Source organism: Arvicola amphibius, chromosome 7 (assembly GCF_903992535.2).
Source record: "Arvicola amphibius chromosome 7, mArvAmp1.2, whole genome shotgun sequence".
In the NCBI taxonomy this organism is placed as follows: Eukaryota; Metazoa; Chordata; class Mammalia; order Rodentia; family Cricetidae; genus Arvicola; species Arvicola amphibius.
This window is the reverse complement of record NC_052053.1, coordinates 44,211,837-44,238,710: the sequence shown is the minus strand read 5'-3', so window position 1 is coordinate 44,238,710 and position 26,874 is coordinate 44,211,837. Positions and strand designations below refer to the sequence as shown.

The window sequence follows — 26,874 nt, the reverse complement described above, 5'->3', positions numbered from 1 at the left end:
AGCCCCGGGTGGGACCCCCTGTATTATCAACTTGACATGGTGGCAAATGCCCTTGAGAGGTGGAAGCAGGAGGTTTAGGAATTCAAGGTCATCCCCAGCTAGGTAGGGCATTTGAAGCCTACCTGGTCTACCTTGCTCCAGAAACAAACTGGGCTGGAGAGATGGCTCCGTGGTTAGGAGCACTTGCTGCTTTTGTTGTGGACCCAGTTTCAGTTCCGGCATGCTTGTCTTCTGACTTCCTCGGGTACCAAGCATGCAGACGATACATACACACATGCACACCAAACACTCATACTCATACATCCTTAAAAACTTAAAAGACAGAACTACGGCAGATCAATAAATAAAAAGACACATTGGTGGGTTAGATAAAAAGCAAGAAGGAAGCACCCACCCCCCTTCCCAAGGGACTGCAGAGCTGTGGGGACTGGATGCCCTTGGGGATCTCAGGACTCAGCCCTCCCAGCTGGGATCCTAGCAGCAGTGCAGCAGTTCCCCAGCCATCTCTGAGCATCTCCGGGTCTTCTCCCCAAGAAGCTGAGAATCCTGGGCTCTTGCCCTCCCAGCAGCCTCCTGAGCACAGGAGCCCCACCTCAGGCCTGGAACCGGGGTAGTATCGAGTGGAGAGTGACAAGTTCAGCTGCTCCAGCTGATGGAATGATAGCCAAGGGCTGGATTGGAGCACAGCGAAAGGAGAGACTACTCTGATAGGTTTAGCCACAAAATGCCCACAGGTGTGATGAAGAGGGCCTTGTGTTCATCTTTTTTGAAAATGGAGACCACCACTAGGGGGAAACTTACGCGGTGGTTCCTTAGCCACCCTTCAAGCTGGCACAGCACAGTTCTGTGGGTGGATGTCACAATTAGCATCTCCCTATCTGAGGAAAACCAGGGGCCAAGGATGCCCTCAGACTGCCTGGACACGGGTGAGCCCCTGGGCACATCGCAATCTGCAGCCATCCTGAGCTCCACTCCCAGGGTCAGGCTGACCTCTCCAGAAAGGAAGCTAGATGCACTTTGTCATTGTCGTCTGCTTTGAGAATGATTGGGAAGGGTGTATATGCCTGGCCTGCAACCCCCAAGGCAGATCTCTTACTAACAGGACTGAGAGGAGAGAGACAAGTGTCCCAGTGAGCACCAACCTCAAGGGGCCCTGCTAGGCTACTGGTTCTGCTGAGCTGGCCGGGCACCAGAAGGTCCCCAGTGACACACTGCCCCAGCTCCAAAACTCTCATTAATCCCGCCTCCCCCAGCTTGTTGCATCATGGGACCATAGGACGGGGCTTCAGTTTCCCTGCTCAAGGCGACCTAAAGGGCCAAGGCTGCCAGCCAGGTGGCCCAGCCAGGTCACCATTGGTCAGTCAGTAGCCGTTCAATGGTCCTTTGTGTAGTGACAAGATTGGCATAATAGGCACGTCTTAGAGCCGGCAGCACGCCCTTGGGGAGCTGCGGTTCTGGGCCGCGGTGCAGGGGCGTGGGAGGCAGCGCCAGAGCCCAGGCCACCCGGCTGCTCAGAGATGGGAGCCGCCGGACGAGTGAGGGAAACTCAATGACCGGACACAAGGGGCAGGGTGGCAGGGTGGCGGGGCGGGGCGGGGCGGAGAGGGCAACACCCGGCGGGTAGTAGGAGGCGGGGTCCGCGCCTGGGACGCGGCGGGGCGGAGTGGGGCGCGGTGCCCCCCGGCAGGGCCAGTACCGGAGGGGCGGGGCGGGGACGGGACGGGGCGGGGCGGCCGCACCTAACTCCTGCTGCGAGCCCGGCCCGCCCTCCACCCTCTGGGCTCCTGAAAAGGGACACAGGCGGCCAGCGGGCGGCGGACGGCGGCGCCGTCGGGGCTGGGGTGCGGCCACCATGGATCTGTGGCCGTGGCTGACGGCGGCGCTGCTGCTGCTGCTACTACTTGTGCAGCTGAGCCGCACCGCCAGGTTCTACGTCAAGATCGGCCTCTACTGCGTGCTCTGCCTGTCCTTCTCCGCCGTGGCCTCGATCGTCTGCCTGCTGCGCCACGGCGGCCGCACCGTGGATAACATGAGGCAAGAGGGCCGGACGCCGGGATGGGCGCGCGCTTCCGCTTCCCTAACTTCTGCGCTCCTCGCGTTCTTTCCTTCCTGCTCCGCCCGCCTCGCTGTCTTCACGATCCCTAGCCTCCGACGCCGCGGCTTCCCGTCCCGGGTCCCCAGGAACGCGCGTCACAATGCGCCAGTGCTTGGCACGGCAGAGGGGCTCAGCCCTCCTGCGACCCCTGCACGCGACGTGGGGTGGTGGTTGGCGCGCGCCGCTAGCTTTGGGAGAGGGAGGGGGCCGAGCGAAGGTGGGACAGGCCCAGTCCCACTTCACCAGAAGGGAAACCCAGACCTGGTGCCGGGCTTCCGGTCCATGCTCCCACCTCTCCGCAGGTGAGAGGACACCTGAGTCCAGGTGCAGCCACAGGTTCCCCTTGTCCTAACTTCTGGAGGCTGGGGGGCTGGGGGCGGGGCGGGGGTGAGCTGCCTTTGGACCAGGGTTGCTAGCGAAGAAGGAAGAAGGGGACAAGACTGTGACCAAATCCTCCTCTGGCCATCTCCCAGAGGAGGATAGCTTAGTGGATAGGCAGAGGGTACATATAAAGGGATCAGGCTGAGTTAGTTAACCTGCCAATAGGGGCTGCCTGAGAGAAAAAGGCCTCCGGCCATTTCTCCCTGCCCACATTCCCTGGAGACTGTTGCTACATTTCTCTCTGCCCCGTTTGGACTGTTGAGGTGGTGGGTTTTGCAATGCACTGGCCTTGGTCTTGGCTGGGTGTTTCGGACTTGTGGCCCCTGACGCCCCACCTCCCCTGCGGTGGTTATAGGGACTATTTTCTGACACTGTGCTGTACCTGGCCTTGCTAGTCTTTGGCGTTAGGACGCTGTTCTGACCAGTCATATTTCGTGGGTTCCGGTCCTCATTTTTTCAGGGGTTTGGAGTGATCTATTACCTCCATCCCGCGTCCCAGGGAGCAGGCTGCAGGAACCGGCAAGGGAGACCCTTACATTTCCTGTTGCTTGGCCTGAGATTAAAGTCGGGTGGCGGGAGCCAGAGGGGGTGTGTGTGCTGTCAGAGAGCAGAGGGCCTCCCCGGGGCACTTGAGAGCAGCCGGGGACTTGGTGGGCTTGGGAAGCACCAGGTATGTGTTTATCTGGAGGAGTTGCTGCTCTCGCTGAACCAAATCACAGAAAGCCATGCCTGGTCCTAAGGCCATCGGGATGCAGCTGTGGGGTTGATCTTTTTTTTTTTTTTTTCTTAATCAGGCCTCTGACTTGAAAGATCTGCAGTTGGCCCCTCCTCCTCTTGTGTGGCCTGCCGGGGTGGTCTACCACTGCTGCCCAGAAGTCAAATCTAGGCAGCCTTTCTGAGGTGGTGACTGAATGGGGCAGGCTAATCAAACCAGAATGGAGTGTCTTGTGCCTCCCCAGCCCCTAGATCTCTGCCAGATTTCCTCCGGGGTTCTGTGGGCCTTCCAGCATCCTCTCCCAGTTGGTACCCTGGGCCCTGGGATGTTGGCTGGGTAACAGCAGGTGTTCTGCCCTGCTGGCTGGAAGGGAAGACTAGAGGACAGGGTGGGTAGCTTGCTCCCCACCTCCCTGCCCAGTCTCAGGGTCCCGGTCTTAAATCCTCATAATAGCAACAAGTTGAGGTAGAACAGCAGGCACCTGTGAGCATGCCGTTCTCCAGGTGTGACCACAGAGAGGGGTGAGTGCCAGAGAAAAGGACTGGGTGTTTGGAAGGTGGAAGCTCCCATCCCCATCTCGGGCCCCCCTGGCTGAGGTCAGTCAGCTTTGGGCTGCAGGTGCTGGTCAGCCTGGGCAACAGATGAGAATGAGGTTGGGAAGAGCTACTTGAGAGTAAGACTTGGGGGTAAGCAAGCTAGGAGGAAGGGAAGGGAGGGCCCAAGCTTCCCCAGCCAGGACAGGGAGCACTGGGAATCAAACCCCAGAAGGCAATTCTATGATAAATTCTGTTATCATCCCTCAGTGCCAGCTCAGCTGTGATGATGCTGCCCATGGCTGGACACAGTCACACTAAGGCAGTGGTTTTCAAGCTTCCTAATGCTGCGACCCTGTAATATATAGTTCCTCGTGTTGTGGTGACCCCACGTATGAAATTATTTCATGGCTACTTCATCATTGTAATTTTGCTACTGTTACGAAGCGAAATTAAATATTTGATATGCAACCCTTGAGAAAGGGTGTTTCAACTCCCCCCCCCACACACACACACACAAAGGATCACAACCCACAGGTTGAGTACCGCTGTGTTAAGGGCTGTGGGTACAATCTGAAGGCATTATAGGGCTGTAAGCCAGATCCCGTGTTCCTGGAGGGGCATCCCACTCTACGCCTGGATTTTAGAGGAAGCCTTTGTCATGTGGTCTAGAGTTCTGAGATGCAAGGACCAGCATTAGGAACACAGAAGCTACATCTGACTAGTCAGACATGGCTTAGGGACTGAGACCAAGGGAGCCCTTTGCTGTGTGTAGACCAGAGTGGGGTGACAGGAGGCAGAGGCCTTGATTATACCATTTGATGAGGGGATCGTAAAGCCCTGAGTGGCTGTATAAAATTTTGCTCAGCTGCAAAGCTGGGTCACCTAAACAAGAACAATTTAACCATACACACACACACACAGAGAGAGAGAGAGAGAGAGGGAGAGGGAGAGAGAGAGAGAGAGAGAGGAGAGAGAGAGGGAGAGAGAGAGAGAGAGACCCAGTAAAACAAGGGCAAGCCTCTCTTCCCAGCCCTGGATAGCCACCCAGAGCTGTAGTAATGCAGCCTGTGACTGCATTGTGCCCTGTTGAGGGTAAGGATGGGCATGGGGGATGATGGATACCTAGAACTTACAGAAACTGGTCTTGGTTTTTTAGGCAGAACTCTTAGATTTGAGCATTGACTGAGTCCCTAGTGGCTGCAATAAGCGGGGTGCCTTCTCCACTGCCTAGCTCCAGCATAGGCCGTAAGAGCAGCATCATTTTGGCAAGTCCTGGCCATTTGGAGGTAAACGGCAGCATAGGATTCTATAGAACATTGCCAACAGGAAGGGTCCCTTCCTCCCCTGAAGCAATGGTGGCATCTTGACTTTTTGAGGACAGTGGAAGCCCAGCTCTGGCTGCCTTTGGGTAATGGATCAGTCCCCGCTGCTACTTTCTCTGCACTCTCTCCTCTTGGTCCCTAGCTCCTACTGCCTTCATTCTCTTGGGCGTTTGCCCAGGCTAGAAGTCCTACCCTAGCCCCAAGCTCCTGTCCCCATCTTGGGCTTCATTCCTGTGACACTTGCCAAGAAACTGCTCTGCCAAGTGTCCTTACTTGGCTCTTCCAACCGTGGTCCCCCATGTGCCCATTCCCAGCAATGTAGACCTGGTTGGCTCATGAAGCTCCCATCTAACCATCTAGCGAGTCCCCACCCATCCTACTCAAGACCAGAAGTGAGGGCAAGGGTCAGCACAGCTGGGCCCTAACCTTGAACTGCTTCCCAGCCTGTCGGGGGGAGGGGCCTAAGGAGGTCAGAGGGCTCCTCTCTTGGTGTTGCTCTGCCCTTGTCCAGTCACCAAATCACTGTTGACAAAGGTCCACAATGTGGAGTGACGACACCAGTCAGCTCCGTGGAAGGTGGCTCCTTGCGTCCTTCTCCTTGCACATGTGGTGATATAAACTCAGGGAAGTCAGGTCATATATGGAATGCAGTGAGCCAGGCTCTAAATTACAGACTGAGTTGTCCAAAGGGGACACTGCCTGACATCTGGAATGCCATGCATCCAAGGCAACAGGCTGGGCACTCACTCTGCCCCCAGGCACTTGGACTTCCAATAGCTTTGACTCTGCCCCTGCTGAGAGGCAGCAGGGCCCATTGAAGGACCTTGCATCTCATCCTAGGCACAGAGCTTGGGGACTGTAGCTCCTTTAGGGGAAAGGAGAAGGGCAGTTCTAGTCTAGACTGGGCTGGCAACTCAGTTTGTCCTACTGGGAATGACACGTCCCTTCAGGGGAGCCACCCTGTGGCTGAGTGGGGCCAGTCTGCCGAGCCAGCAAAGCAGGCAGACAGGACAGAGAGAGCCTCAGGATGGACTTCTGGACCCCAACAAATCCAGTTGGTATGTGGGCAGCCATGGCCCTGCCCCGGAGTGCCCTCTGACCTGACCGTGCACCTCACCTGGCTGGAAGCAGTGTTAAGAGGTGGACTTGGGTCCACATGGCTTCCTCATTCCTGGGGACTGGTCACTAACCTTGCTGACCTGAGTTTGTTGTGCAGCCTTTGTAGAGTGGGTGTAAGGACCTACCCAGTGCCTGTGTCCTAGCAGAGCTGGATGATGGGCCTGAAGTCTTAGGTGTGCTACTTGATGGTGTCTCTCCCCTGTTAGAATAAGGATTCCAGCCTAAACGTCTAACGTCTACCAGCTACACTGTCTCTGTAGAACTTAGCTGGCCCCTTCATCTGGGAAAAACTCGTTTATTTGTTAAGCGATAGATGGCTAGAACCCAGGGTCTTATGCAGTCTGATCCAGTTTTCTGACACTGAACCTTTCTCCTAGCCCATAATGATAAATGTCATGTCTGTTTTGTCTCCAAAACTGGGTAGGGCTGTTGAGGGATGTAACTCAGTGGTAGCATGCTTGCTTAGTATTGTATGAAACCCTGTACCCCTCCCCACCCTGCCACCACCCAGTACGGGGGGGGGGGGGGTTCATGTGCGTGCCACTACCAGAGGGCACAATCTGGAAGTGGCTGGAGACTCTTCCCTGTGCAGCAGCAGCACAGGGGTCTGTTGTGACAACTGCAGGCTGCCTGGCTGTCCCTTACTAAGATACTTCACAGGGAAGATAGTGCAGCAGGTGGTGTACTTGCCAAGCACGTGTGAAGTTACCAATGCATAAAGCCAGGTTTGGTCTGCATTCCTTTAAGCCCAGTATTAGAGCTGTAGAGGCCAGAGGAGCAAGAGTTCAAGGCCATCCTTGGCTACTTAGGAAGCCTAGGCTATGTAAGACCCTAGTTCAAAAAAAAAAATTTTTTTAAAGAGTAAAAGAGGCTAGGCAATGGTGGCACACACCTTTAATTCCAGCACTTAGGAGGCAGAGGCAAGCAGATCCCAGTGAGTTCAAGAGTTCAAGGCCAGCCTAATCTACAGAGTGAATTTCAGGACAGCCGGGACTGTTACACAGAGAAACCCTGTCTCAAAAAAGGCCAGGGGGAGGGGGTAAAAGAAAACTTGGAAATAAAGTTTAGATTTGGGATGATTTGAGATTTGGGAAAATTTATACATTTCTAACAAGGTATCTTGGACTTGAACCATGTGTGTGTGTGTGTGTGTGTGTGTGTGTGTGTGTGTGTGTGCGCGCGCGCGCCTGTGTGTGAAATGTGCCCTGTACATGCCCAGAGGTAACTTCCTAGAACATCTGTATTGCGCCTGCCTTTGACTGTGGTCCCTCACATGAGCTCAGATGTGGGACTTTCCATTTGTGACACCCTGTCTGGAAAGTCTGAAACTTCGAAGCATTTCAGATGCAGCTTTAGGGATGCTCAGCTTTCATCCTGAGTCTGGGGTGTGGCTGGCTGCCAGAGGCTTTGGCTTCTACCCCCAGCATACACACCTTCTCCAAGAAATCATGTGTTCTTTTCAGGGAGTCAGTTTTAATACTGTTGCATGGCCTCTGCCTTATGGTGTTGGTGTTTCCAGATTCCCTGATTCAGATCTTATCTCCACACCTCTGAGGCACTGCCTTAGGGAGAGTTCCTGGGAACCTGGCTAGCCACCAACCCACCCTCTAGATACATCTGGCTGTAGCCCAGAGAGCGGTCAGGTGCCTGCATGCCAGCCTGTTAGCCTTCCTAGTGTGCATCTGAGTAACGGGCCAGGATCGTTCCTGCTTCTCTGTGCCTTTGATGGCTGGCGAGACTGGAGGGTTCTCCTGTGTTGATACATTTTCTTCTCTAAGTCCCCTTCCCTGCCCCTTTGGAGCCTCCCAGGGATCCCAGCAGCTGTGACTTACAGATGAGGCCTCAAGCCCTGACCACTCTCTCAGGAGGGTCTAAAACCAGTCTGCCTACCCCTGCAGTAGATGGGGAGGTCTGGCTTGAAAACAAGATGACCTGAGCTGGCTGAGACTGGGAGGAGGCATTCCAGGTTTCCAGGAGTAGGGTCATGGCTGGTGTTATCTGGATTAGCATTTTTGCCTCCCTAAGACTCAATTTCCCCATCGGTGACAGTTGCTCTCACCACTGCTGGGTTCTTGATGAGGACAAGCCTTGCAGGCTTGTATGAGGTCCCAGAGTCAGACGCTCTGGGGGGACATTGAGCAGTGGGAGGTGATGGGGACATAGTATTAGTTTGGAAGGAGAAAGTTCCGTGGACAGACAGTTGCAGTAAGCAGTCTAACATCAATGACCTTAACAAACTAAGCTGTGTGCATAAAGGTGGTTAAAATTAAAATTTTTTACGGCATGAGTATTTTACCATAGTTATTTATTTATTTACTTATTTACTTATTTTTGGTTTTTCAAGAGAGGGTTTCTCTGTGTAGCTTCGGAGCCTGTCCTGGAACTCGCTCTGTACTCCAGGCTGGCCTTGAACTCACAGATATCCACCTGCCTCCGCCTCCCGAGCTCTGCCATTAAAGTGTGTGCCACCACCGCCCAGCCCCATACTATTTTAAAAACTAAGAGTAAAGAACCAGCTTCAAATTGGTTGAACTGTTTAGAGATTAGCTCTATAATCTGTAAGGGCCCCTTCCCTCAGGACTGCTGGAGACCCTGTAGGCACTCAGCAGACTGTAAGGGCCCCTTCCCTCAAGACCGCTGGGGACCCAGTGATGGCATCTACTAATGTACATGTAGAATGAACTGTGCTAGGGTCTGTGTGTTGGCACCTCTACTCCCCTGTTCTAGTAGGCAAAGCAGGAGACAGGCCACCCTGTAGTCAGTGCCTGTAGGTCTCTTTTGAATGAAAGAGTACCCTTGGGGGGTAGGCAGCAGAGCTAATTGGCCCCCAGGAGACTCTGTCTGCCCAGGTCTCCTGTCCTGTGCTGCCTGCTGTACCCTCTCCCCAGCTTGCCCCTCTATGACCTCTCTCTTGGCTATAGGAGCTCATTTTGGTTACTGGTATCTCTGCCCTCAGCATCATCAGCTGGTTCGTGCGGTCCTTCAAGTACGTGTATGGCCTTCGCTTTGAGGTCAGAGGCCAGAAGAAGCTGGAGGTGGATGGTCCCTGTGTCATCATTTCTAATCACCAGAGTATCCTGGACATGATGGGTAGGCTGTCATCAAGGCTTGGCCACGGAGATGGTGGCCTTTTTCATCACAGGTCCTGGGTGGGCTGGGTGGTCCTCTTGCTGGAGTTGGTTTGCAGGACAAGACCTATGCGGTTCTCTAACCACAGGCTTCCCTCAAGCTGGGCAGTAAAAGCAGCAGGCTGTGCTAGACACAGGGCACATGACTGCATTAGAGACAGGGCCTTGACAGGTGGGCTACCAGCCCCTCCTTCCCAGGGAGTACCAAGCTGGGCTCTGAAACTGTTCTCTTGTTCCCCATACCCTGCCCCCTTTGTCTGGGTCTCTCTTCCTATCTTTTTTCCCCCATTCTCCCCTCGGTTTCCCCTTCTCTCTCTCTCTTGTGTCTCATTTCCCCATTTCTCTCCATCTCTGTCTCTCAATCTTCATCTCTGCCTCTCCACTGCTGACTTCTTTTCTCTCCATCCCTGGGTCTTTCTATCTTGCTTCTCTCTCTCTCTCTCTCTCTCTCTCTCTCTCTCTCTCTCTCTCTCTCTCTCGTTTCTGCTTCCTTGGTCTCCCCCGCCTGCTTCCGTCTCTCACTATGTTTCTCTGTCTCTCCTACGTCTCCCGTCCTCTCTCACTGTTCCCATATCTCTGTCTCCATGTATCTCTGTCTCCATGTATCTCTGTCTCTCTTCCGTTTCTGTCTCCCTCTTCCTTCCATAGGCCTCATGGAGATACTCCCTAAGCGCTGTGTGCAGATCGCCAAGCGTGAGTTGCTGTTCACAGGGCCTGTGGGCCTCATCATGTACCTCGGGGGTGTCTACTTCATCAACCGCCAGCGTGCCAGAACTGCCATGACCCTAATGTCCGACCTGGGTGACCTCATGGTCAGGGACAATGTGAGTATAGGCATAGCACGGTAAGGTGGGCTTCAGGGGGGATGGCAGTTTAGCCTTCTGGGGTGGCTGGGCTTCCGGGGGAGAAGGCAGTCCAGCCTTCTGGGACGGCTAAGCAGGGTCGGGGCAGCCTAAGCAGCTTTCTCCTTTCTGCTGGCAGCTCAAAGTGTGGATCTACCCAGAGGGTACCCGCAACGACAATGGGGACCTGCTGCCCTTTAAAAAAGGTGCCTTCTACTTGGCCATCCAGGCCCAGGTAGGCCAAGCCGTGCCCTTCTGGGGTTGGGGGTCGGGATATGGGTCAGGATGGTTTAAGGTTAAAGATGATATCCCAGCCAGACTGGGGACTGCTGGCCTTCAGGGACCTCCTCCACCATGTTGGGAAAGGGCCTCCCCACCAGCTTAGCACCTAGCACCTGAGCAGGTTGGTGACCCTTGACAGAGTTTGAACAGCAGCCTCCCCACACCCTAGCTGGCCAGGTGGGTGGTCTCCTTCATTTGGGATTTCATGAAAAGTAGGGGTGGGGCCAGTGAGTAGGCAGTTTGCTCAGCATAGTAAGGCAGATTGTGCCTAGAAATTCCCCTGATGCCCCAGGCCCTGGCTTGATCATGATGAGGCTTGAGGAGCGGGCACAGGCTAGTGGCAAACCCAGTCCTGAGCAGCACAAGTGAGCTCTGTCCTGGACCCTGGACTTCCCTTGCCCCTCAGCCTGGGGTGGGAGAAGACAGTGGGTATCAGGAGTGTCCCTGAGCTGAGCGGCTGCCATGGATCAGCGGATCCCTGCTGTGGGAAAGCCACCATTGGAGGACAGGGACAGGGATTTTTATCCTGCTTTACTATTTGCTGCCTGGCAAACCTCAGCCCCCTCTGCCCCTGTAGCAGGCAGCCTCCTGGGCCCCTAGACCCAACCCCATACAAGGTGGCATGTACTTTTTCCCTGAAGCCCCCACCAGTTCCAAGGGGTTGGGAAGCCCAGGCTGGAGCAGGAGACTGCACTGTGACCTCTGATCTTGGGAAAAGAGAGAGGCTGGGGGCTATGGTAGGGGCAGGAGAATCCAGCTATATTGTTTCCTGCCCCTCCCCCAGGGCCTGTCTAGGGTACAGCCTACCTACCTTCACACCCAGGCTCTGGCATCCAGGGTTAATTATTACCCCAGTGCCATCTGTCATCAGTGAAGTTGACCCTTGGGCCTTCCAGAAATACCAACAGGCTCCAGCCCCCTCCCCTAGTTTCCTGGGACTGAGAGACAGGGTGGGAGGGTAGGGGAGGACCAGCACCATCCACCTCCCCAGTGCTAAATGGAATCCCACCCTTCCACTTCTAGGATATTTTAGGACCCAGCGTAGAGGGGGGGTGAGGGGGACTGACAAACATTAGCCCCGAGAGCTTCCTACACAGGCTGAGTCTGTGAAACACCAGGCCACCTGGATGGAGGGGGCAGCCACAAGGACGCCTAGCAGCAGCCGAGGCTCCCTTGTAGTGTCGTCCCTCAGCACGCGTCCCTCTCCACAGGTGCCCATCATCCCAGTCGTGTACTCATCCTTTTCTTCCTTCTACAATGTCAAGACGAAACTCTTCACCTCAGGTGAGCCCACCAGAGCCGCACAGGAGCCCACCAGTCTGTCATGGGCTCTCTTTTATTTATTTTGAGACGGGTTCATGTACCCCAGGTTGGCCTGCAACGCCTTATGTAGCAGAGGATGACTAATTTAGCAGACGGAGTCCTGGACCCCTAGTAGTGGAGTTCCCACATCTGGGTGGGGAATGAATGAATGAATGAATGAATGTCGACCCGGCATTGCATCATCTCATTGCTCTAAGTGGGTTTTTCAATGTTTTCAGACTGAAAAACAGGTTCCAAAGATAACTGAATTCCTGAGAAAACTGTTGGTCCAGGCTGTGCAACATAATTAGGGACCTGTAGTGACCTCTGCTGGTGAAGGGTGGGAATTGTAAGCCGTCTGGGCTCCTCCTAGGCTCACAAATGCAGCCTCTGGCTCTTCCTTTATGTCACTGGCTTCTCTGCCTGTACCCTGACCCTGCATGTGGGTTATGTGACACTGCCTTGAGAGTCAGAGTGGGGTCAGAGGTCTCCAGCCTCTGATCCCCTGCTGCTCAGCACCATGGAGGACTGTAAGAGCAAGTATGACAAGGGACACTCAGGTTACTGAGTGCACTTTTAGGGGCAGAGATGTCCTGAGTCATTGGCAGAGGCTACAGGGGAGGGTGGAGTTACTGAAACATTTCCATGTTGCCTTGATTACAAACATATGTGCCCCACCCAGGAGCTGAGGAGAGGCTGGGCAGTACGAGGCCAGGCGAGGAGGGTGGGTGGCAGTAAGTGGGGCCTCTAAGTCCCTGACATCCACTGCTTCCTCCACAGGAACAATCAGGGTACAAGTGCTGGATGCTGTCCCTACCAGTGGCCTTACAGAAGCCGATGTCACCACGCTTGTGGACACTTGCTACCAGTCCATGAGGGACACCTTTCTACAAATTTCCCAGATGCCTCAGGACTCTGCCATTAAAGAGCCTGGGGTTGTGCCAGCCCAGTAGCCCAGGCCACAGGGGCAGGGGAGCTGGGGGAAGGCAGGTGGGAAGCAGAGGCTGGAGGATGGACAGAAGACCCTTCCCTCCCACCTAGCAAACATCATCTTGTCCTGCTCCCCTGCTGGCCTGGCTCTCATTGGGGCCTGGAAACAGGAAGCCCTTTCTGTCACAGGCCTTAGACCCAGGACCCCATGTCACTTCCCACTTCGTCCCCATGTCTCCTGAATGTGGCCATTCGGCAGGTGGGCTGACCCCCAAGACCACGAGGCACCTAGGAGTGGGCAACACGGAGCAGGATCAACACTCAGGAACCTGGTCATGGCCTGCATCAGGCCATCAGGAAGAGGAGGAACTTGGTCTCCCAGTCTCAAGGAAACCTGGGTCCCACAGCACCGGAGGGCAGAGCCTCCCTGTCCAGTCTCAGTCACAAGTCACTGCTGTACTTGGTTCCTTTTTTTTTCTTTCTTTCTTTTTTTTTATAAATGAACTCTGAAAAGCGCCTTGAGACCAGGGGTCTCTTTCAGAGGATGGGCAAGTGCCCCTCCTCAGACCTCCATCCAGGGATACGGGATAAGGGGGTTATAGGTTATATAACCACCCACGTCCCTTCTCTGGGGCTGCAGTGTGTAAATTCCCTGCTCCCCACAAACTACCTGCAGGAGCTGAGCTGTGATAAGCCCGTGGGGCTTTTCTCCGTGGATGTGTGGGGTTCACAGAACTGAAGGGTGAGCAGGCCGTGGGCCTGGTGGCATGACCCGCCTGTTAGCCTCTGGCTATGTGTGGAACCAGCAAAGTCACCAAGGGAAAACTGGGGCCCCAGGACCTTCCTGCTGCAGCTCCTTTTCACAGACAGGCAGTTCACTAAAGTGAACTGAAGCCTCCAGGGCAGGCGTACAGGGCACGTCCAGTCCCAATTCGCCCACTGACAGCAGCTCAAGTCCCAGCTTTATTATGACAAAGATGGGGACAATCCTGACCTCACGTCTGGACAGGGTGCTCTCGTACCTTTTCTGACCCCCCTCCCCGTGCCCAAGTCCTAGGAACTTCCTGAGAAGGAGGGCCTTCTGCTCACAGGCACCACCAGATAGCACCTGAAGTCTGGCTGGAAGGGGATGTAGAGGCAGCAGCTCGGTCCAGTCTGGGTGGTGAGATGACATCACAGATCTTTTTTGCAAGAGCCTAGAGCAGGAAAGGAAGGAGGGTGCAAACTTGCAAATCTGCGCATCCCCAGCGGTAGTTCCTAGTTCCGTCCACCCCATGGGTTCCCTAGGATCTCTGGGCCAGGAGGTGTGGCACTCACAGGACCCCAGCTGCTCCTCCAAGAAGGAGACCTGCTCACTCAGTGAATCAATACGGTCCAGCTGCTGGAAGGAGTGGGTCAGCAGGCTGCCAGGGTCTTGCAGCCCATGCTCTGTGGCCCGAGAGGCCAGGCTGTGCAGCGGGGCCAGTACCAACTGCAGTTTCTGTAAAGGAGGTTGCAAAAAGCCAAGTGACCCTCCTAACCTCTATTCCATGAGAATGTAAGGAAGGACCAGTAGGAGGTGATACGTCCTCTACTGAGAGCTGTAGCAGCAGGGGCCCTGTAATAGAGGGAGCCCAAAGGCTAAGTAGACGCACATGTATAACATACCCACAACCTAGCTAAAAGGTCCTGGGACCCCAGAGATAAGCTAGGAGGGTCATGGGGCCTGTGGCTTAGTGAGATTTGCAAGAGTCCTTGTATAACAGGCTAAGTGGGCTCTGAACCTCAGTTCCTTCCAGGCTGGCGAATCCCACACAGTGCTGCCCGGCATGGTAAGAAAGCCAGAACCCCCACAGCCCTTCCCCCATAGAACCTCCCACCATCCCATGGTTTGGAACCACAGCCCCGGAGACTATGGGGTCTGCACACCAGCAAGAGCCACTCCCAACAAAGCCTCACCTGCTCCAGGACATCAACCCGGGATTGCAGCCTGTGCACCTCCTCCCTCACCACGCTGTCCACTCCTGGGGGCAGATCCAGGTGCTGATCAGGGGAGTTTCCTACCCCCACCCCCAATGAGCTCTTAGCCTTAGGAAGACCTACGTCTGCTGCCACAGCTGTGGGAGCAGAAACTGGGGATGCAAGGTCTCGGGTGCCGAGGTCTTGGGTCTTGCACGCCGATGGTGGTCCTTACCCAGGTCCGAGGCGCTCCTGGTGCTGCGCTCCGGGTGCTGGGCCGCTGACAACGCATTATTACTCACGGTACGAGTTTGAAGTGTCACAGCGCGTACCAAAAGTAATAATGTGCTGTCACCAGCAAAGATGCAGCGTCTCCAGGCTCTCTTTCACGCATCTGGCTGAGATGAGGCTCCAGGTATGCCTTATCTCCTCCCACAATACCTTCCAGAAACCTCTTCAGAGGGAAGTGGCCCCTTCCACGCAGACGAGGAACCTCCCTCCTGCCCAGGCTATCTGGGCTCAGCTCTCGCAGCATCGTGCTGACCTCCAGGCAGGGCTAGCTGCCCCCTGTGTCCCCCGTGCTCAGCTCAACCACAGAACAGTGCTCAAAACCCAACAACCACCCGAGTCCGCCGCGGCAGGGTGGAAAGGCAAGATTACCTGTTGTGGGGTTTGGGGCCACCAGGGAGGGCCCCTCCTTGGGCAGGCAATGCATTCCATCTGAAGATGGGCTTTGCCCCTCCCAGCACTGGCACCAGTAACTGCCCACGGTATTGACACAACGCTGGGGACAGCTGGCCTCTCCGGTACTGCATTCGTCCACATCTGTAGGAAATGAAGGTGTCGATCTAGTGTCTACAGAAGGCAAGGGCCTGGCCACAGACCCCTGTTAAAATCCACCTATCAATGGAAACCCAAGTCAGCCAGCAGTAACCTAGGATCCACAAGGCACTAAGAAGACCACTCTTTCAAGACGAGTGGGGCTTACCTATCTGGCAATTATCTCCCTGCCATCCCACAGGGCAGCGGCAGTGGCCGGGGCGGATGCAACTCCCTCCATTCCCACATGGAGGCTGGCATATGGCTGTGGGTAGAAGAGACCAGTCTGTCACCAGCTCTGGAGGGGGTCTCCAGAGCCCTAGGGCAGCCAGGGAAGGGTTGCCCTGCAGCAAGAATGCACTGCTTGTGGGGGCAGAAGGCAGCAGGGTTTCTGCTGGGCACTTGGAAGTGGAGTCTCGCACATCAGACACTGCACACTGCCCTCACCTGCTCCACAAGCCCCAGGGAGCCCGCTGGTCCTCTTCCAACCGGGGCAGCAGGCATAGCGAGGCCTGGCGGGAGTCAGCCCAGGGCTGCGGCGATAGGCGGTCCGGTAGATGGTTCTGTGGTGAATAGATGTGGTTCAGAGGGGCCCGGCATGGGTGGCCCAGGCCAGGCCTTCTTTAAGTACGATGAACCCTGTCCACCTCATTTGTTTTGGGGATATCTAGCCAGCATCAATCCCAGGGTCTCAGAGGTTCCCTTTCCAAGGCCTAGCTTGCTTGGTACAGACAGGGTCAGCATACAGGCCTGTGTGTGCCATTCAATACACCAAGCTTCTAATGACAGACACACAGGTCCAGGAAGTAGCACAGGGCTGGCTCCTGCAGTGGCCACTCCAGAGCTGGCTAGAGCCTGGCTTGCTTTGCTTCCTGGGCTCTGGGCCCTGGTGCTAAAGCAACTCTCTGACTCAGCACTCCCCTAACTTTGGTGCAGAAGCCTCTGAAATCTAGCATCTTGAGCCAGAGGTGGAGCTCATGCACCTAGGCCTTCCTCAGGTGTTTCTAGGCTGAGAGGAGGCTGAGTTCCCCCACATCAGAACAAGGACCCTCCCTCTTGGCTGCGTCCCGTGCTGCTCAGGTTGTTCTGTTAGCCTGATGGGACGTCGGATTGGCCACATGGACAGTGACTCTATAAATAAGGACTTCTAGCTAGCAATGCTGGGAAAGAAGGAGTAAACTCCGAAACTAGCAGAGTACAGATGTGATGAGAAGCCCCTATACATTGGGGGATGCCCTTTGAGGTGACATCCTCTGAGGAGAAGGCTAGGCATGATTACACAGCATCCTTGGGTACCAGCGTCCAAAGCTGAGAGGCCACCTTGATCGCTGATGTCAAGAATGACTCACTACTTTGGCCTCAGCTCCCCTCCCCGGCTCAGGGTGAGGCAGGCTCTTGGGCTCCAAGGATTGATTGCTCCTGTGTGGCCATGGGGGGATGGGCAGTGGGCACTCACCGGTAAGTGCTGCAAGCTCGGTGCCCGTCACAAGTGGTGAGGAAAGGCTGGTATACACGCTGCACAAAGGACTCCAAGACAGGCAAGGCAGAGCCTCCGGAAACTCCTACGGCACACACTCTGCGGCTGTAGGGGATGGGGGCGGCAGGGGGACCAGAGCTAGGATGCTCCACGCCCAAGTACGTGGAAACATGAGGCACGGGGGCTTCCCAATGTTGCTGTGACCAGGATCTTCAGCTGGAGCCCACAGGGAGTTATCTCCAAGGATTGGGGCCCACCTTGGGCAGGGTTAAGGGGCTCTGGACATGACCCCAGCATCCCAAGACCCAAGCCCTTGCTCACCTGGGCCTGTAGACATGCTCAGTACCACCTGCTGCCAACAATAGACACCATGCCACAAGCAGCTGTTGGGAGCCCCACATGGTCTGCATCTCTAAGCAGAGTAGCCTTCTTTTGGTGGCCTAAGGAAAAAGGTTGGGGTCTGTCAATCCCCTGTGGAACTCTCAGCCCAGGTTTCCAGCAGAGTCTGTACCCATTTACTGGGTGCGGAAGCCACCATTACCCCAGGGGATAGCATCCAAAGGTAATGCCAGCTCTCCCCTGCCTTTGGCCCATCTCTACCAGTCAAGTTGGCCCCTCACCAAACAGAGAGCTAGGCCTGCTGACCAGGACTCTTGGGGCAGGAGGAACCTGAATCCTGCTAGGATTAGGGCAAAATCCAGAAGACAGGTTCTGTGTGGGGCCTTGGCAACTAAGCCAGTCCTCCCCTACCCATACCCCAAGCTGGACTGAGGGCTTTTCCTGTATCTTCCACCATCTGAGATGGAATGCGGTGTATGGGGCTGAAGCCGGCACAGCAGGAGACTTCCTATCCCAGGTGGTCCTTTTGGACTTGGGGTTCTTTGTCAAATGCTCAGCAAGCCCCCAAGGCAGTCTGGATTTCACAATGTACAGATGTCTGCTACCTCTAAGTGTGCATGTTCTGGCCAGCGTGGGGGTCAACAGCTTGCAGGGGATACCACTCTTGGACTAGAATATGCGTATAAACACCTCCCAGCTGCCAGGGCAGTGGCCCTATTGTGCTAACGTCTGGGGCATAATGGGACACCCCCCCTAGCATGTCTTCAGAGCTCATCTCCAGCCTCCTTCCGGCTGTGTGTTAGGGAGCAGGAAGGCTGGTGAGCAATGCAAGAAACCCCAAGCCAGATTTAATAGTCTGTGACAACACCAAAGGGACTGAGTCAGACCGTGCAAAAGGGGGAGGGGAAGCTGTCCCACCGTCCAGCACAGAGTTCAAGAGTGTGGGAGGCTGGCAGGGCTCCACTCAAGGTGCTTCCTAAAGGGGCAGCTCCCCACTCCCCAGGCCCAGCACGACCCTACAGACCCCCCTACCCCAAAGGAATGGGCCAGGAGACAGGTGTGCAGGCGCCTGGGGTAATCCCTTTCTGTGAGACACCCCTAGGATGTCTGAGGCCCCTCTGTCCCCATCAAACAGTGATGGCATTAAATGGTTACTGAGCTCTAGCTGCTGCTAGCTCAGCCCCTCTTCAAGGGGAGAGCAAGCCCCTGCCTACTTCTCAGGGCTACTCCGAGTCCACTAGGTCCTACACCACAGTCAAAGGCAGGAAGGTGATAGGGAGTCTCCTTCCTGTACCCCATATCCGTTGAAGGAGGGCAGAGAGCTTCGAGATGAGTCATGGAGATTTAACGTGGGGGCAAGAAGACCATAGGGAAATATCTTGGCAGGTGTGTGTCCTGCAGTCTATCTGAGCCAGCTTGGGAAAATTAACCCTGAAAGGGAGAGCACCCTCAGGGAGTGGGCATTATCATGCCAAGCAAATATCGGATGGCCCTGAGGAATGGGGCCTAGAAAGAGATATAAGCCAGTATATGACATGGGCGAGGGGGTCAGAAGTCTACAATCCCTGTGTGCCTAGCCCCTGGGGCCTGGAGGGTTCCTCTCCAGATGTTATTGCCCCCACTCCACAGCACCTTCCTAGGATAGGCTGTCTAGAAAGGGAACTGTGTTTTAAAACAGGAGAAGCAATTTTGAAAAGTCATGTTTTGCCCAAGGCCAGAAGAGGCCAGCACAACACTGGGCCGGTAACTCATTTCCTTTAGTGTTCAGCCACTATGTGCCCCTACCATGAATCAGGCACAAGCTGTGGTGTGGCCTTCAAGTTGACAAGAAATCACGAACCCTCAAGTATCACCATGGGCCCTAGCAGCCATCTCCCCTCTCCACCTACTGCTCAGCAGCCCCCAGTGGGGGAGACTGGTTCGGCAGAGGAGAAGCCTGGACACCGTAGGAAGAGGGCCCTTGGCCCCTTTGCTGCAGTACAAGTGTCTGGATATCAGCACCCACGAATTGGTGTGGAGAGACCAGAGGGACTCGGTGGGGGCGTCCTCTCCACGGCCTTGCCCCTGCCCCTTTCCAGGCTCCTTGGCGGTAGGGGCAGAGTGTGACAACCCCCTAGGATGACCCTGCTGAGCTAAACTGTAGGGGTACTGCAACCATGGTGGAGGTCGCATGGCCAGGATGGGTAAGGGGGAAAGGCGCTCCGGCAGCCAGCAGGGGTCGCCATTTCTCAAGGCCCCTGGGCTCATTTTTCTGGAGGCGGCAAGACCCGGGCTGGGGCGTGGGGTCCGTGCGCGGCCCAGCCGCAGCCCCGGCGCGCTCACCTCTCGGGTCCCTGAGATCGCTCGGCGTCGCCTGGGTGACCTACCCCGAGCTTGGCACCCGACAGTCCCGGTCACCCCAGGCCTGCCTGGGCTGCCTCCATACTTCTGCCCCCAGCGCCCGACCCCCCGGCTCCCTCCGCACTCACCGCGCGGTCCGGGACGCGCACGCAGCCGGCGCGCTGTGGGGGGGGCCCCAGTCCCGCCCCGCCCCGCCCTCGGCCCCGCCCCACCTGCTGCCTGAGAGGGAGTCCTACCCCCTCCCCATGGGCTCCCCGTTCCGTTCGTCCCCATTTAGCAGATGGGGGAACTGAGTCTCAGCAGCGGAAGCTCCCAAGAGCTTTGTAGCGAGTAAACCAGACCCTGGTGGTTTAGGTGCGATCCAGCCTCTGAGTGCTGCCGCTCGAGCCCCCTTTGTGCATCCTGACTGTCCCCAGCCCTGTAGCAGTATCGAGTGGTTGCTGGGGACATAGGACTAAACAGGTTCTAGGAGTCAGGAAGTCGTGAATGGCTCCCACAAGGACTTGGCTAACTCTCCTGACTGATGATGCTGCTGGGTGGTATTAAAAAACTACAGCTGACCAGGCAACTAGATGCCAGACAAGAGATGAAGTCAGACTAGTCCTGCAGCCATGCAAAGGGTGAGCATGATGACACACCCAGCCCCAATACTAGTCTGAGATCCCTGGGCAGAGCCCAGATGAGAACCACAAGCCTCCTTGGAAGCCATAGGCCTTTACGTGGGGAGACCTACCAGGGATCTCTCTTGACACCCCTTGTCACTGCCTTATTCAAGATAGTCAGACCCACCCCTGGTGCTCCTCCTATAATCTGACAGAGCCCCCACCCCTACCTCTAGACCTCTGAATTGGTCATCTTTCTTCTTTCCCAGTCTCCATTTCTGAATTCCTTCTGCAATTCTATTGCCTCTGTGATTGTCCTAGCTCTGAAGGTCATAAGCCTTGTCAGTTTCTCCAACCATAGCCATGTTAACATGTTAACATATGTTCCGGGCATGCTCCCTGCAAAGCAGGGCTCCTGACTGCTGTCCAGAAGAGCGGGGGACTCACCTGTGGTCCGGCCTCCAGTCATCCCCTGGGTACCGGTGGCGGCTGTTCTTCTGAGCAGACGGAACAGCCAGCGTCTTGCCGCTTCTGGAGGCTGTGGGTTGGAAATGGAGTATGAATTGGGGCCTTGCTTACTCTCGCGTCCAGGGCCTGGGAAGAAGCTTGGAGTCCAGGCTTCTGTATAGCTATGGTGTTTCAACCTGCTCCAGACCTGCAACCCTTCTGCTTACCCATCATGTTCCAGGTTAATCTGGCCTGGTTCGCAGAAGCAGCCGCTGACCACAGAAAGCACGGGCTTGATCTACCCAGCTCCCCACCACCAGTCAAATGTGACCCTGCTGAGTAGAACGGGTGTCCCCCTCCCCTCCAGAAGCCGAGTGCACTGTGTAGACTATACACTAACAGGAAGGCCTAGCAGCTCGGAGCTCCGGGGTCCACCTTGGTTGGTGCACAGGAGCCGAAGGGAGGGATTTCTGAACACGGCCTCTCCTCTGTTCATTGGCTACCACCCTCCACTAGAAATTCTCCTGTCAAATGGGACTATTGTGGTAAATGGGGTTCCTGGGTCTCCTGCCCCCCAAACCCATGCAAGGCATTTATCACTCAGTCTCAGCAGTAAAGAACAGGCGGGGAGAACCCTGCACAGCTTTTGCCCTCACCCCATTTTGGTTCCTGGAGCTGTGGTCATTTGAACCTTTGGCCAGGGGGTCTCTTTCCACTGTCTGTTGGCAGAGGGCAACTTAGGTGGCTTTTAGTGGTCTTCTCTGCCTGAATTTACCTAGGCTGAGACCTAACCATCTTCTAGTCTGAAAAAGGTGTGCTTCCCAGAGATGCCCCTGACTGGAGGGAGGGTCCAAGAAGTCCCTCTATGGTTTGGGGGGCCTGAGAACAGGGCTCGGGTACTAGGCAGAGGGAGCACAAGAGGCTTCACCAGGAGCCAAGATGTACCAACAAGATCACCCAGGTGACCCCAGCTGCACCTCATGAAGCCGCCTAAGCCTAAAGCCCAAAAGAGATGGGCTCATCCTAGCCCCACTGTGCCCCTTGATGTGCACACCTCATCCAGGTTACAATGTGGCTTTCGGGTTCCCACTCTAGAGGCTAATTTCCTGGCCAGCATCCCCATTCCCCAGGAATGTAAGCTTAGGAGACCACAGCCCTGTCTCAGCAGAGAAGTGGACATAAACCTTGACCGAGGGTGCTGCTGCACTGAGCTCTGGCGCCTACCCAGGGGATCCTCCCAAAAGAAAGAGTGGGGCCAGGAGGCAGGTGGGTGGGGTTCCAAGCTGCTCTCAACTTATCCTTGCATGGGTTGGTTCCATGCTGCTGGGCAACCAGGGCTGGGATGTGGAGTCCTGGCTGAGCCACCCAGAACAAGTGCTGGGCTAACAAGCCGTAAGGTCTCCTCAGCTAGATCGGAATGGCTAACAGTGAGGACAACATACCTCACAGTTGAGCGGACCCAGCTGATGGGTACTGCAGCAATCTCATTTGGGTCCCGGGGCACTCAAGACCCACACCACCCGCTTTCTACCCTGCAGGGCCATCCTGCATACCTGATGCCGCCCAGGCCTGGCCTTGGCCATCTCTGCTGCCTCCATGAGCCAATCATGCACCCTGCCCTTCAAGGGAGCGTCTGCTGCCCAAGACCCCTCTTGAGGTCTGCCTGCCTTGTCCTGTCAGCTTCAGCCTTCCTCGTGGCCCGCACAGCAGCCTGCTGGTGCCCAGAGGCTCCTCCCGAGCAAGGAAGGGTGGCTTTTTATGCTCCATCCCGTGTAAATCGGGATTGGGATGGGCCCTTCCCGCCGGACTTCCTGTGTGTGTTCTCTGCTGATAACAGGGATCCGTCAGCGAACAAACAGGAGGCCAAGGGGCTGAGGGGGGCATTAAGGAGGGGGACTGACCAAACTGTGGAGGAGGGGGTTGTTGTTCCCCTGGGACTCCAGGGTCTAGCCCTGAAGCAGCCAGAGACCCAGCCTGTGTTCAGGGACAACCTGGCTAGTGACAGTGTGAAACAGATAGTGTGACCAGGTCCTTCCCATTACACAGAGGTAGCAGGACCATGAGACTCCATCCATGCGGGTGACAGAAAGGGTCTTCTGCTTCTTTGGGACACAGGAGCTTGGCTGCTCCCTACATGATGTGACACTGTGTAGGTACCTGAAAGGGGAAGCCTGCCCCACTGGAGCTGTGACCAGGACACATGCTGGGGATGTACATTGAATGAGAACTGGGAGTGGGCCAGGTGGATGGTCTGGGAAGAGCTTGTTCTGTGTGGCTCCCAAGGCCCAGGACTGGGGCGAACACCGGCTCAGACTCAGCTCAGACTCTCCTAGATCCCAGGCTTTCTTCCAGGAGAGCTGCCCAGGCTGACAGTGAGCCAGCCCCCTGCCTCCAGAGGTGTGCAGGCAGATGGAGCTGAAAGCCTCCAGACCCAGTTGACACAGGGGCTCTGGGATGACTATCCCTACGACCTGGGGAGCAAAGGGTGCTCTTAGCCTCTCCTCCTCTGCCTTAGCCCCAGCAGGCTGTGAGAGGGAGAGCTTGTTTGGTAGCAAAAGTAGGGCTCCGTAATTCCCTAGGGTCCCGGTTCCCAGTGTGACACTCTGCAGTGGGAGACTCGTGTCAGACACAGAGGCCCTGTGGAAGTGGATGGGAGGAGTGCGGTGCCAAGGGCCGGGCAGCTGCCAAGAGCATGCCCAGATCTCGGTGACACCCAGAGTGAAACTTTTCCACCCCTGACTGTCCCTAATGGTACCAGCCTGCCCGATGATACCGGGGCATCTTTTCTGTGCCCTAACACTCTCCCACCCCACCCAGCTGGACACCTTGGGCTAGGATGGAGGTAGGGAAAGCCTGGGAGCTTCCCGGTGGAGTGTTGGCTTGGAGATGCTGCCCCCACCCTGCATCATCAGCACCCTCCCTCTAACCAGGCCAGGGGAGGGGACTGCTGGAGGCCTCAGCCTGTGGGCAGGGAGCAGAGCTCCAGCCAATTAGGATAACACACTTCTTCTCCCAGAGCTCAGTTTCCCCATTTGTCCCAAGAGGGCAGGAGAGGTATTGGTCAACAACAGAGTCATGATGGTTAAAGGGGCTCACGGCATTCAAATGTTGCTGGTCTGAGGGTCTAGAGATAGATTGTAGAAAGTGTTCTTGTCTTAAATTCAGACCTGCGAGGTGAAGACCCCATTCCCACCTCCTCCTCCAAGCACACACACCGGCCCCACCCTCAGCCCTCCATTGCCTTGCTCTTCTTGGACTCTGCTTCCACCCAAGGGCTCATACTGTCCACAAGGGCCAGAGTATCTCTCTCTCATGTCACCTGGGCCTGCCCCTCCGTATCCCAGCTTGTGTACTGAGCCGTCTGCCTTTCCCCCGTCTCAGTAAACATTGGACTGGTTAGGTCCAGATCCTTTCATGTACTGAAAGAGAAACTGAGGCTCAGAGAGGAAAGGGACTTGGTCAGGTGAGCAGTGAGGTGGACCAGAGCTGAACCAGGTTAGCTCAGGAGCAGCCCCCTCCTTCCCTCGGGGGAATTGCATCAGTCAGACTTGGCTGGGCCAGCAGTGGCTGAGGTTGCAGAGTTGTGACCCACCCTCCTACTGGTGCTCAGTGCTTAGGGAAACTGCTGAACTTACAGGTGTGGAGACAGGCTCCAAACCAGAGTCCCGTGGGTCTGCCTGTGGAGACCTGTGAAGGACCGCAAGCCAGTGGGGGTGGTCTTGCTAGTCTGTTGTCCCGTGTGTCTGCCTTCCTCTCCTGACTACTCTGCCTTCCCCTACCCCAACTTGGTCAAGACTGGGACAGAGCCAAGAAAAGAGATCCTTGCTTCAGAGCCCCAGCGTGCCAGCTTTGCCCCACACTGTCACCTGAATCCCAGCATGGGTGATGTCTCACAGACATCCCTCAATCCCAGGGACAGATAGAGAGGGCAGGCTGGAGTCTCACCTTGACACCGGGCACGTCAGGGACAGAAAAAGGAGGGGCTACAAGGAGAGGAGGAGGAGTTGACTGACAAGCCCCTGGAGCTGCAGAAGGAGCCCTGCTCTAGGGAGATCAGGGACTCCTCTCCCCACCCCTGGAGTGCCTACTGCTTCAGGCCTCTCTTTTCAAGGTGAAGCTTGTTTATAGTCGACACAGGCTGGAAGGAGCCAGCAGCACCTCCTACTCGGGTCTGCCATCACCCACTGCCACTAGGGCACCCACACCCATACATCTGTCTCCCACAGCTCCTGCAGACTGGAGACCAGATGGGCACAGCCCGTATCTGGCCTAAAGCCCTGGGCCAGGAGCCCAACCCTGCTTAAAGCGTCACTGAAGGCAGGAACTGCTGCAGCCAGGAAACTACTCCCCACACTGTGCCTCGGTTTCCCCGCGTATCTAACTACCTCCTAGCCTACCTGTTCATGCTCTGAGCTTGATGGTTACCAGGACCATGGTGGCCTTACCTTTCCACAAGCCAGGGAGGGTGCAGGGACAGGGACTGAACAGAGGCTTCCTGGACTCCCAGGACTCTCCTTGGGCTCCTCACCGCTGAATGTCTGGCCTCTGTAGCCCCAGGAGAGGGAGGACCTAGGTCTCGGCAGAGGCCTGCATGGGCATCTTGGAGAGTACAAGACCGAGGGGCAGCAGGAACAGATGTATGAGCCAGCTGCACCTCAGGAAGGAAAGACCAGCACACTGCACAGAAGAGAAATGGGGCTTCCTGTTTATCTCCCAGCTTGGTAGCTGGCCTAGGAACAGGATGGCTCTGTCAGCCAAGCCTGGGCCCAACTTCCCATCAAAGGATGCTGAATGGTCAGTCCTCACTGAGGGCTGGAAAGGACATGGCCGGGTAAGGTGCCTCATGGACCAATAGGTAGTCCACCACTGAGCTAAACAGAGGGAAGAAAGGGCTTAGATTAACAGAAATGGAGTCTCTGGCATGACCTGAGCTTCTATTCCCTTCCCTTCCCAGCGCTATCCCGCCATCAGGCATGGATCATGGATGTCCAAGATACTTTCTTGATAATTCCCCCAGCCAGCTGAGGCTGCAGAAGCTCACAGAAGTGAACCAGGAGATGGGAACAAGCCCTGCACATAAGGTCCAAACATAAGCAGTGACGGTTGCTGGGGGACACTTGGCCCCGCCTCCTCAGAGCTCCTTTCCTGGATACTGCCATACATCCATGATGACCTTTGTCATTCTCTCCACTCTGTGTAGGCCAAAGGCCGAGAACTGTCCGTGGGCTCCCTGTTTGGCCCTCAAAGTGTCCCATGACTAGGAGGTGTCCACAACCTCTCCCCATTCAGCCTCCAGTGTTTCCCCATAACCTTTGCCTCTAAAGAGTGCCAGGAATTGTCATCTTCCACCTGTCACTGTCCCCGATCTGCAAGCCACCAAGGCCCTCCTGGGCCTCGGTAGACTCCCTGCCCATCTTGCTCATGTATCGTAGGGCTTCAGAGGGACGGAAGCAGAGCTTGTCTACAGCTAAAGCTTCTCTCCACATCAGGACGAAGGTCCATGGCTTACTTGCATGTGTCCTGCCCCATCCTTCCAGGAGCAGGATAGGAACAAGGGTCCTTGGGGGGAACGGAAGCAGTGCAGAGCAGATACGGAAAGTGTAAAAGCCCCATCTGGCTGGTGGCCACTTGACATTATAGGGTATCAGTGCTATAGCAAGTGCAGGCGTGAGTGCTTTTACAAACAGCCCTGTTGCCAGTGACCCAGGTTGGAGACAGAGCCGCACTGCCACAGTCGAGGTTGCCCACCATCCTGACCCCTGTAGGCCCCGTGGTGTGTGACGAGACCCACCGGTGCTGTGCTCACTTGTCCAGCGTGTTCACTCCCCACTCAGGTCACGCTGCAGCCTGTGGCGGCATAGCCCAGCATTTACCCACAGGCACTGCTACGTTTCGTGGGGCCTCTTTCCAAGCCCAGACTTTTCCCAGACCTGAGCACCTGTGCATTCTCTGCACCTAGGCTGTCTCGGAGGGGTTATTGATTCCAGGAAAGGCAGAAAGCCAGCGGCTGTGGAGCAGCGCTCCCTGTACCATTAGGAGTGCCTCCGGGTCCCCTCGGCAGTCTCAGCGGGACAGCCCTACCGCTGTCGTTTTAGCTGTTCTGCTGAGTTTACAGTAAAAGTGCATGCTATTGCTTCACCGGTGTCAGGGCTTGAGCCACAGAATCCCACCCTAACGAGAGATTCATTCCCCAAGAAGATTCCCTCGCTCCTCACTCTGTGCTGGGGACTCAGGAGAAGCAGGCTAGAGTCCACAGCTCT

The 26,874-nt window shown here is 55.9% G+C and overlaps 2 protein-coding genes across 3 annotated transcripts; one reads left to right on the top strand and one right to left on the bottom strand.

The window, feature by feature from the left end:
- Window positions 1–1,753: 1,753 nt before the first annotated feature.
- Agpat2 (1-acylglycerol-3-phosphate O-acyltransferase 2) lies at window positions 1,754–13,174 on the top strand. The gene is made up of 6 exons (XM_038337166.2): window positions 1,754–2,034; window positions 9,125–9,258; window positions 9,945–10,120; window positions 10,278–10,373; window positions 11,632–11,704; window positions 12,503–13,174. Exons 1-6 carry the CDS (start codon window positions 1,853–1,855, stop codon window positions 12,673–12,675), a joined length of 834 nt encoding a protein of 277 aa, XP_038193094.1. The 5' UTR covers window positions 1,754–1,852; the 3' UTR covers window positions 12,676–13,174.
- Window positions 13,175–13,597: 423 nt separating this feature from the next.
- On the bottom strand, window positions 13,598–25,282 carry Egfl7 (EGF like domain multiple 7). Of its 2 annotated transcripts, none has more exons than XM_038337165.2 (10): window positions 25,060–25,282; window positions 20,615–20,705; window positions 17,208–17,326; window positions 16,866–16,991; window positions 15,857–15,972; window positions 15,579–15,674; window positions 15,251–15,415; window positions 14,591–14,655; window positions 13,970–14,132; window positions 13,598–13,848 (listed from the first exon to the last, which is right to left on the bottom strand). In XM_038337165.2, the coding sequence occupies exons 3-10, from the start codon at window positions 17,294–17,296 to the stop codon at window positions 13,826–13,828; spliced, it is 843 nt and encodes a 280-aa protein (XP_038193093.1). In that variant the 5' UTR covers window positions 17,297–17,326; window positions 20,615–20,705; window positions 25,060–25,282; the 3' UTR covers window positions 13,598–13,825. The 2 variants fall into 2 exon arrangements, with proteins under 2 accessions (XP_038193093.1, XP_038193092.1); XM_038337164.2 differs by lacking the exon at window positions 25,060–25,282 and adding an exon at window positions 22,168–22,333.
- Window positions 25,283–26,874: the final 1,592 nt, after the last annotated feature.

What these genes read in the sequence shown, in the direction of transcription:
- Agpat2 (XM_038337166.2), top strand. Translation starts at nt 1,853, where the DNA reads ATGGATCTGTGGCCGTGGCTGACGGCGGCGCTGCTGCTGCTGCTACTA. An exon ending in GAGTATCCTGGACATGATGG is followed by an intron (nt 9,259 to 9,944) that starts GTAGGCTGTCAT and finishes TTCCTTCCATAG; the next exon opens with GCCTCATGGAGATACTCCCT. An exon ending in ACCTCATGGTCAGGGACAAT is followed by an intron (nt 10,121 to 10,277) that starts GTGAGTATAGGC and finishes TTCTGCTGGCAG; the next exon opens with CTCAAAGTGTGGATCTACCC.
- Egfl7 (XM_038337165.2), bottom strand. Translation starts at nt 17,296, where the DNA reads ATGCAGACCATGTGGGGCTCCCAACAGCTGCTTGTGGCATGGTGTCTA. An exon ending in GAGCATGTCTACAGGCCCAG is followed by an intron (nt 16,992 to 17,207) that starts GTGAGCAAGGGC and finishes CATCCCCTACAG; the next exon opens with CCGCAGAGTGTGTGCCGTAG. An exon ending in GGGTTGATGTCCTGGAGCAG is followed by an intron (nt 14,133 to 14,590) that starts GTGAGGCTTTGT and finishes CCTCCTTTACAG; the next exon opens with AAACTGCAGTTGGTACTGGC.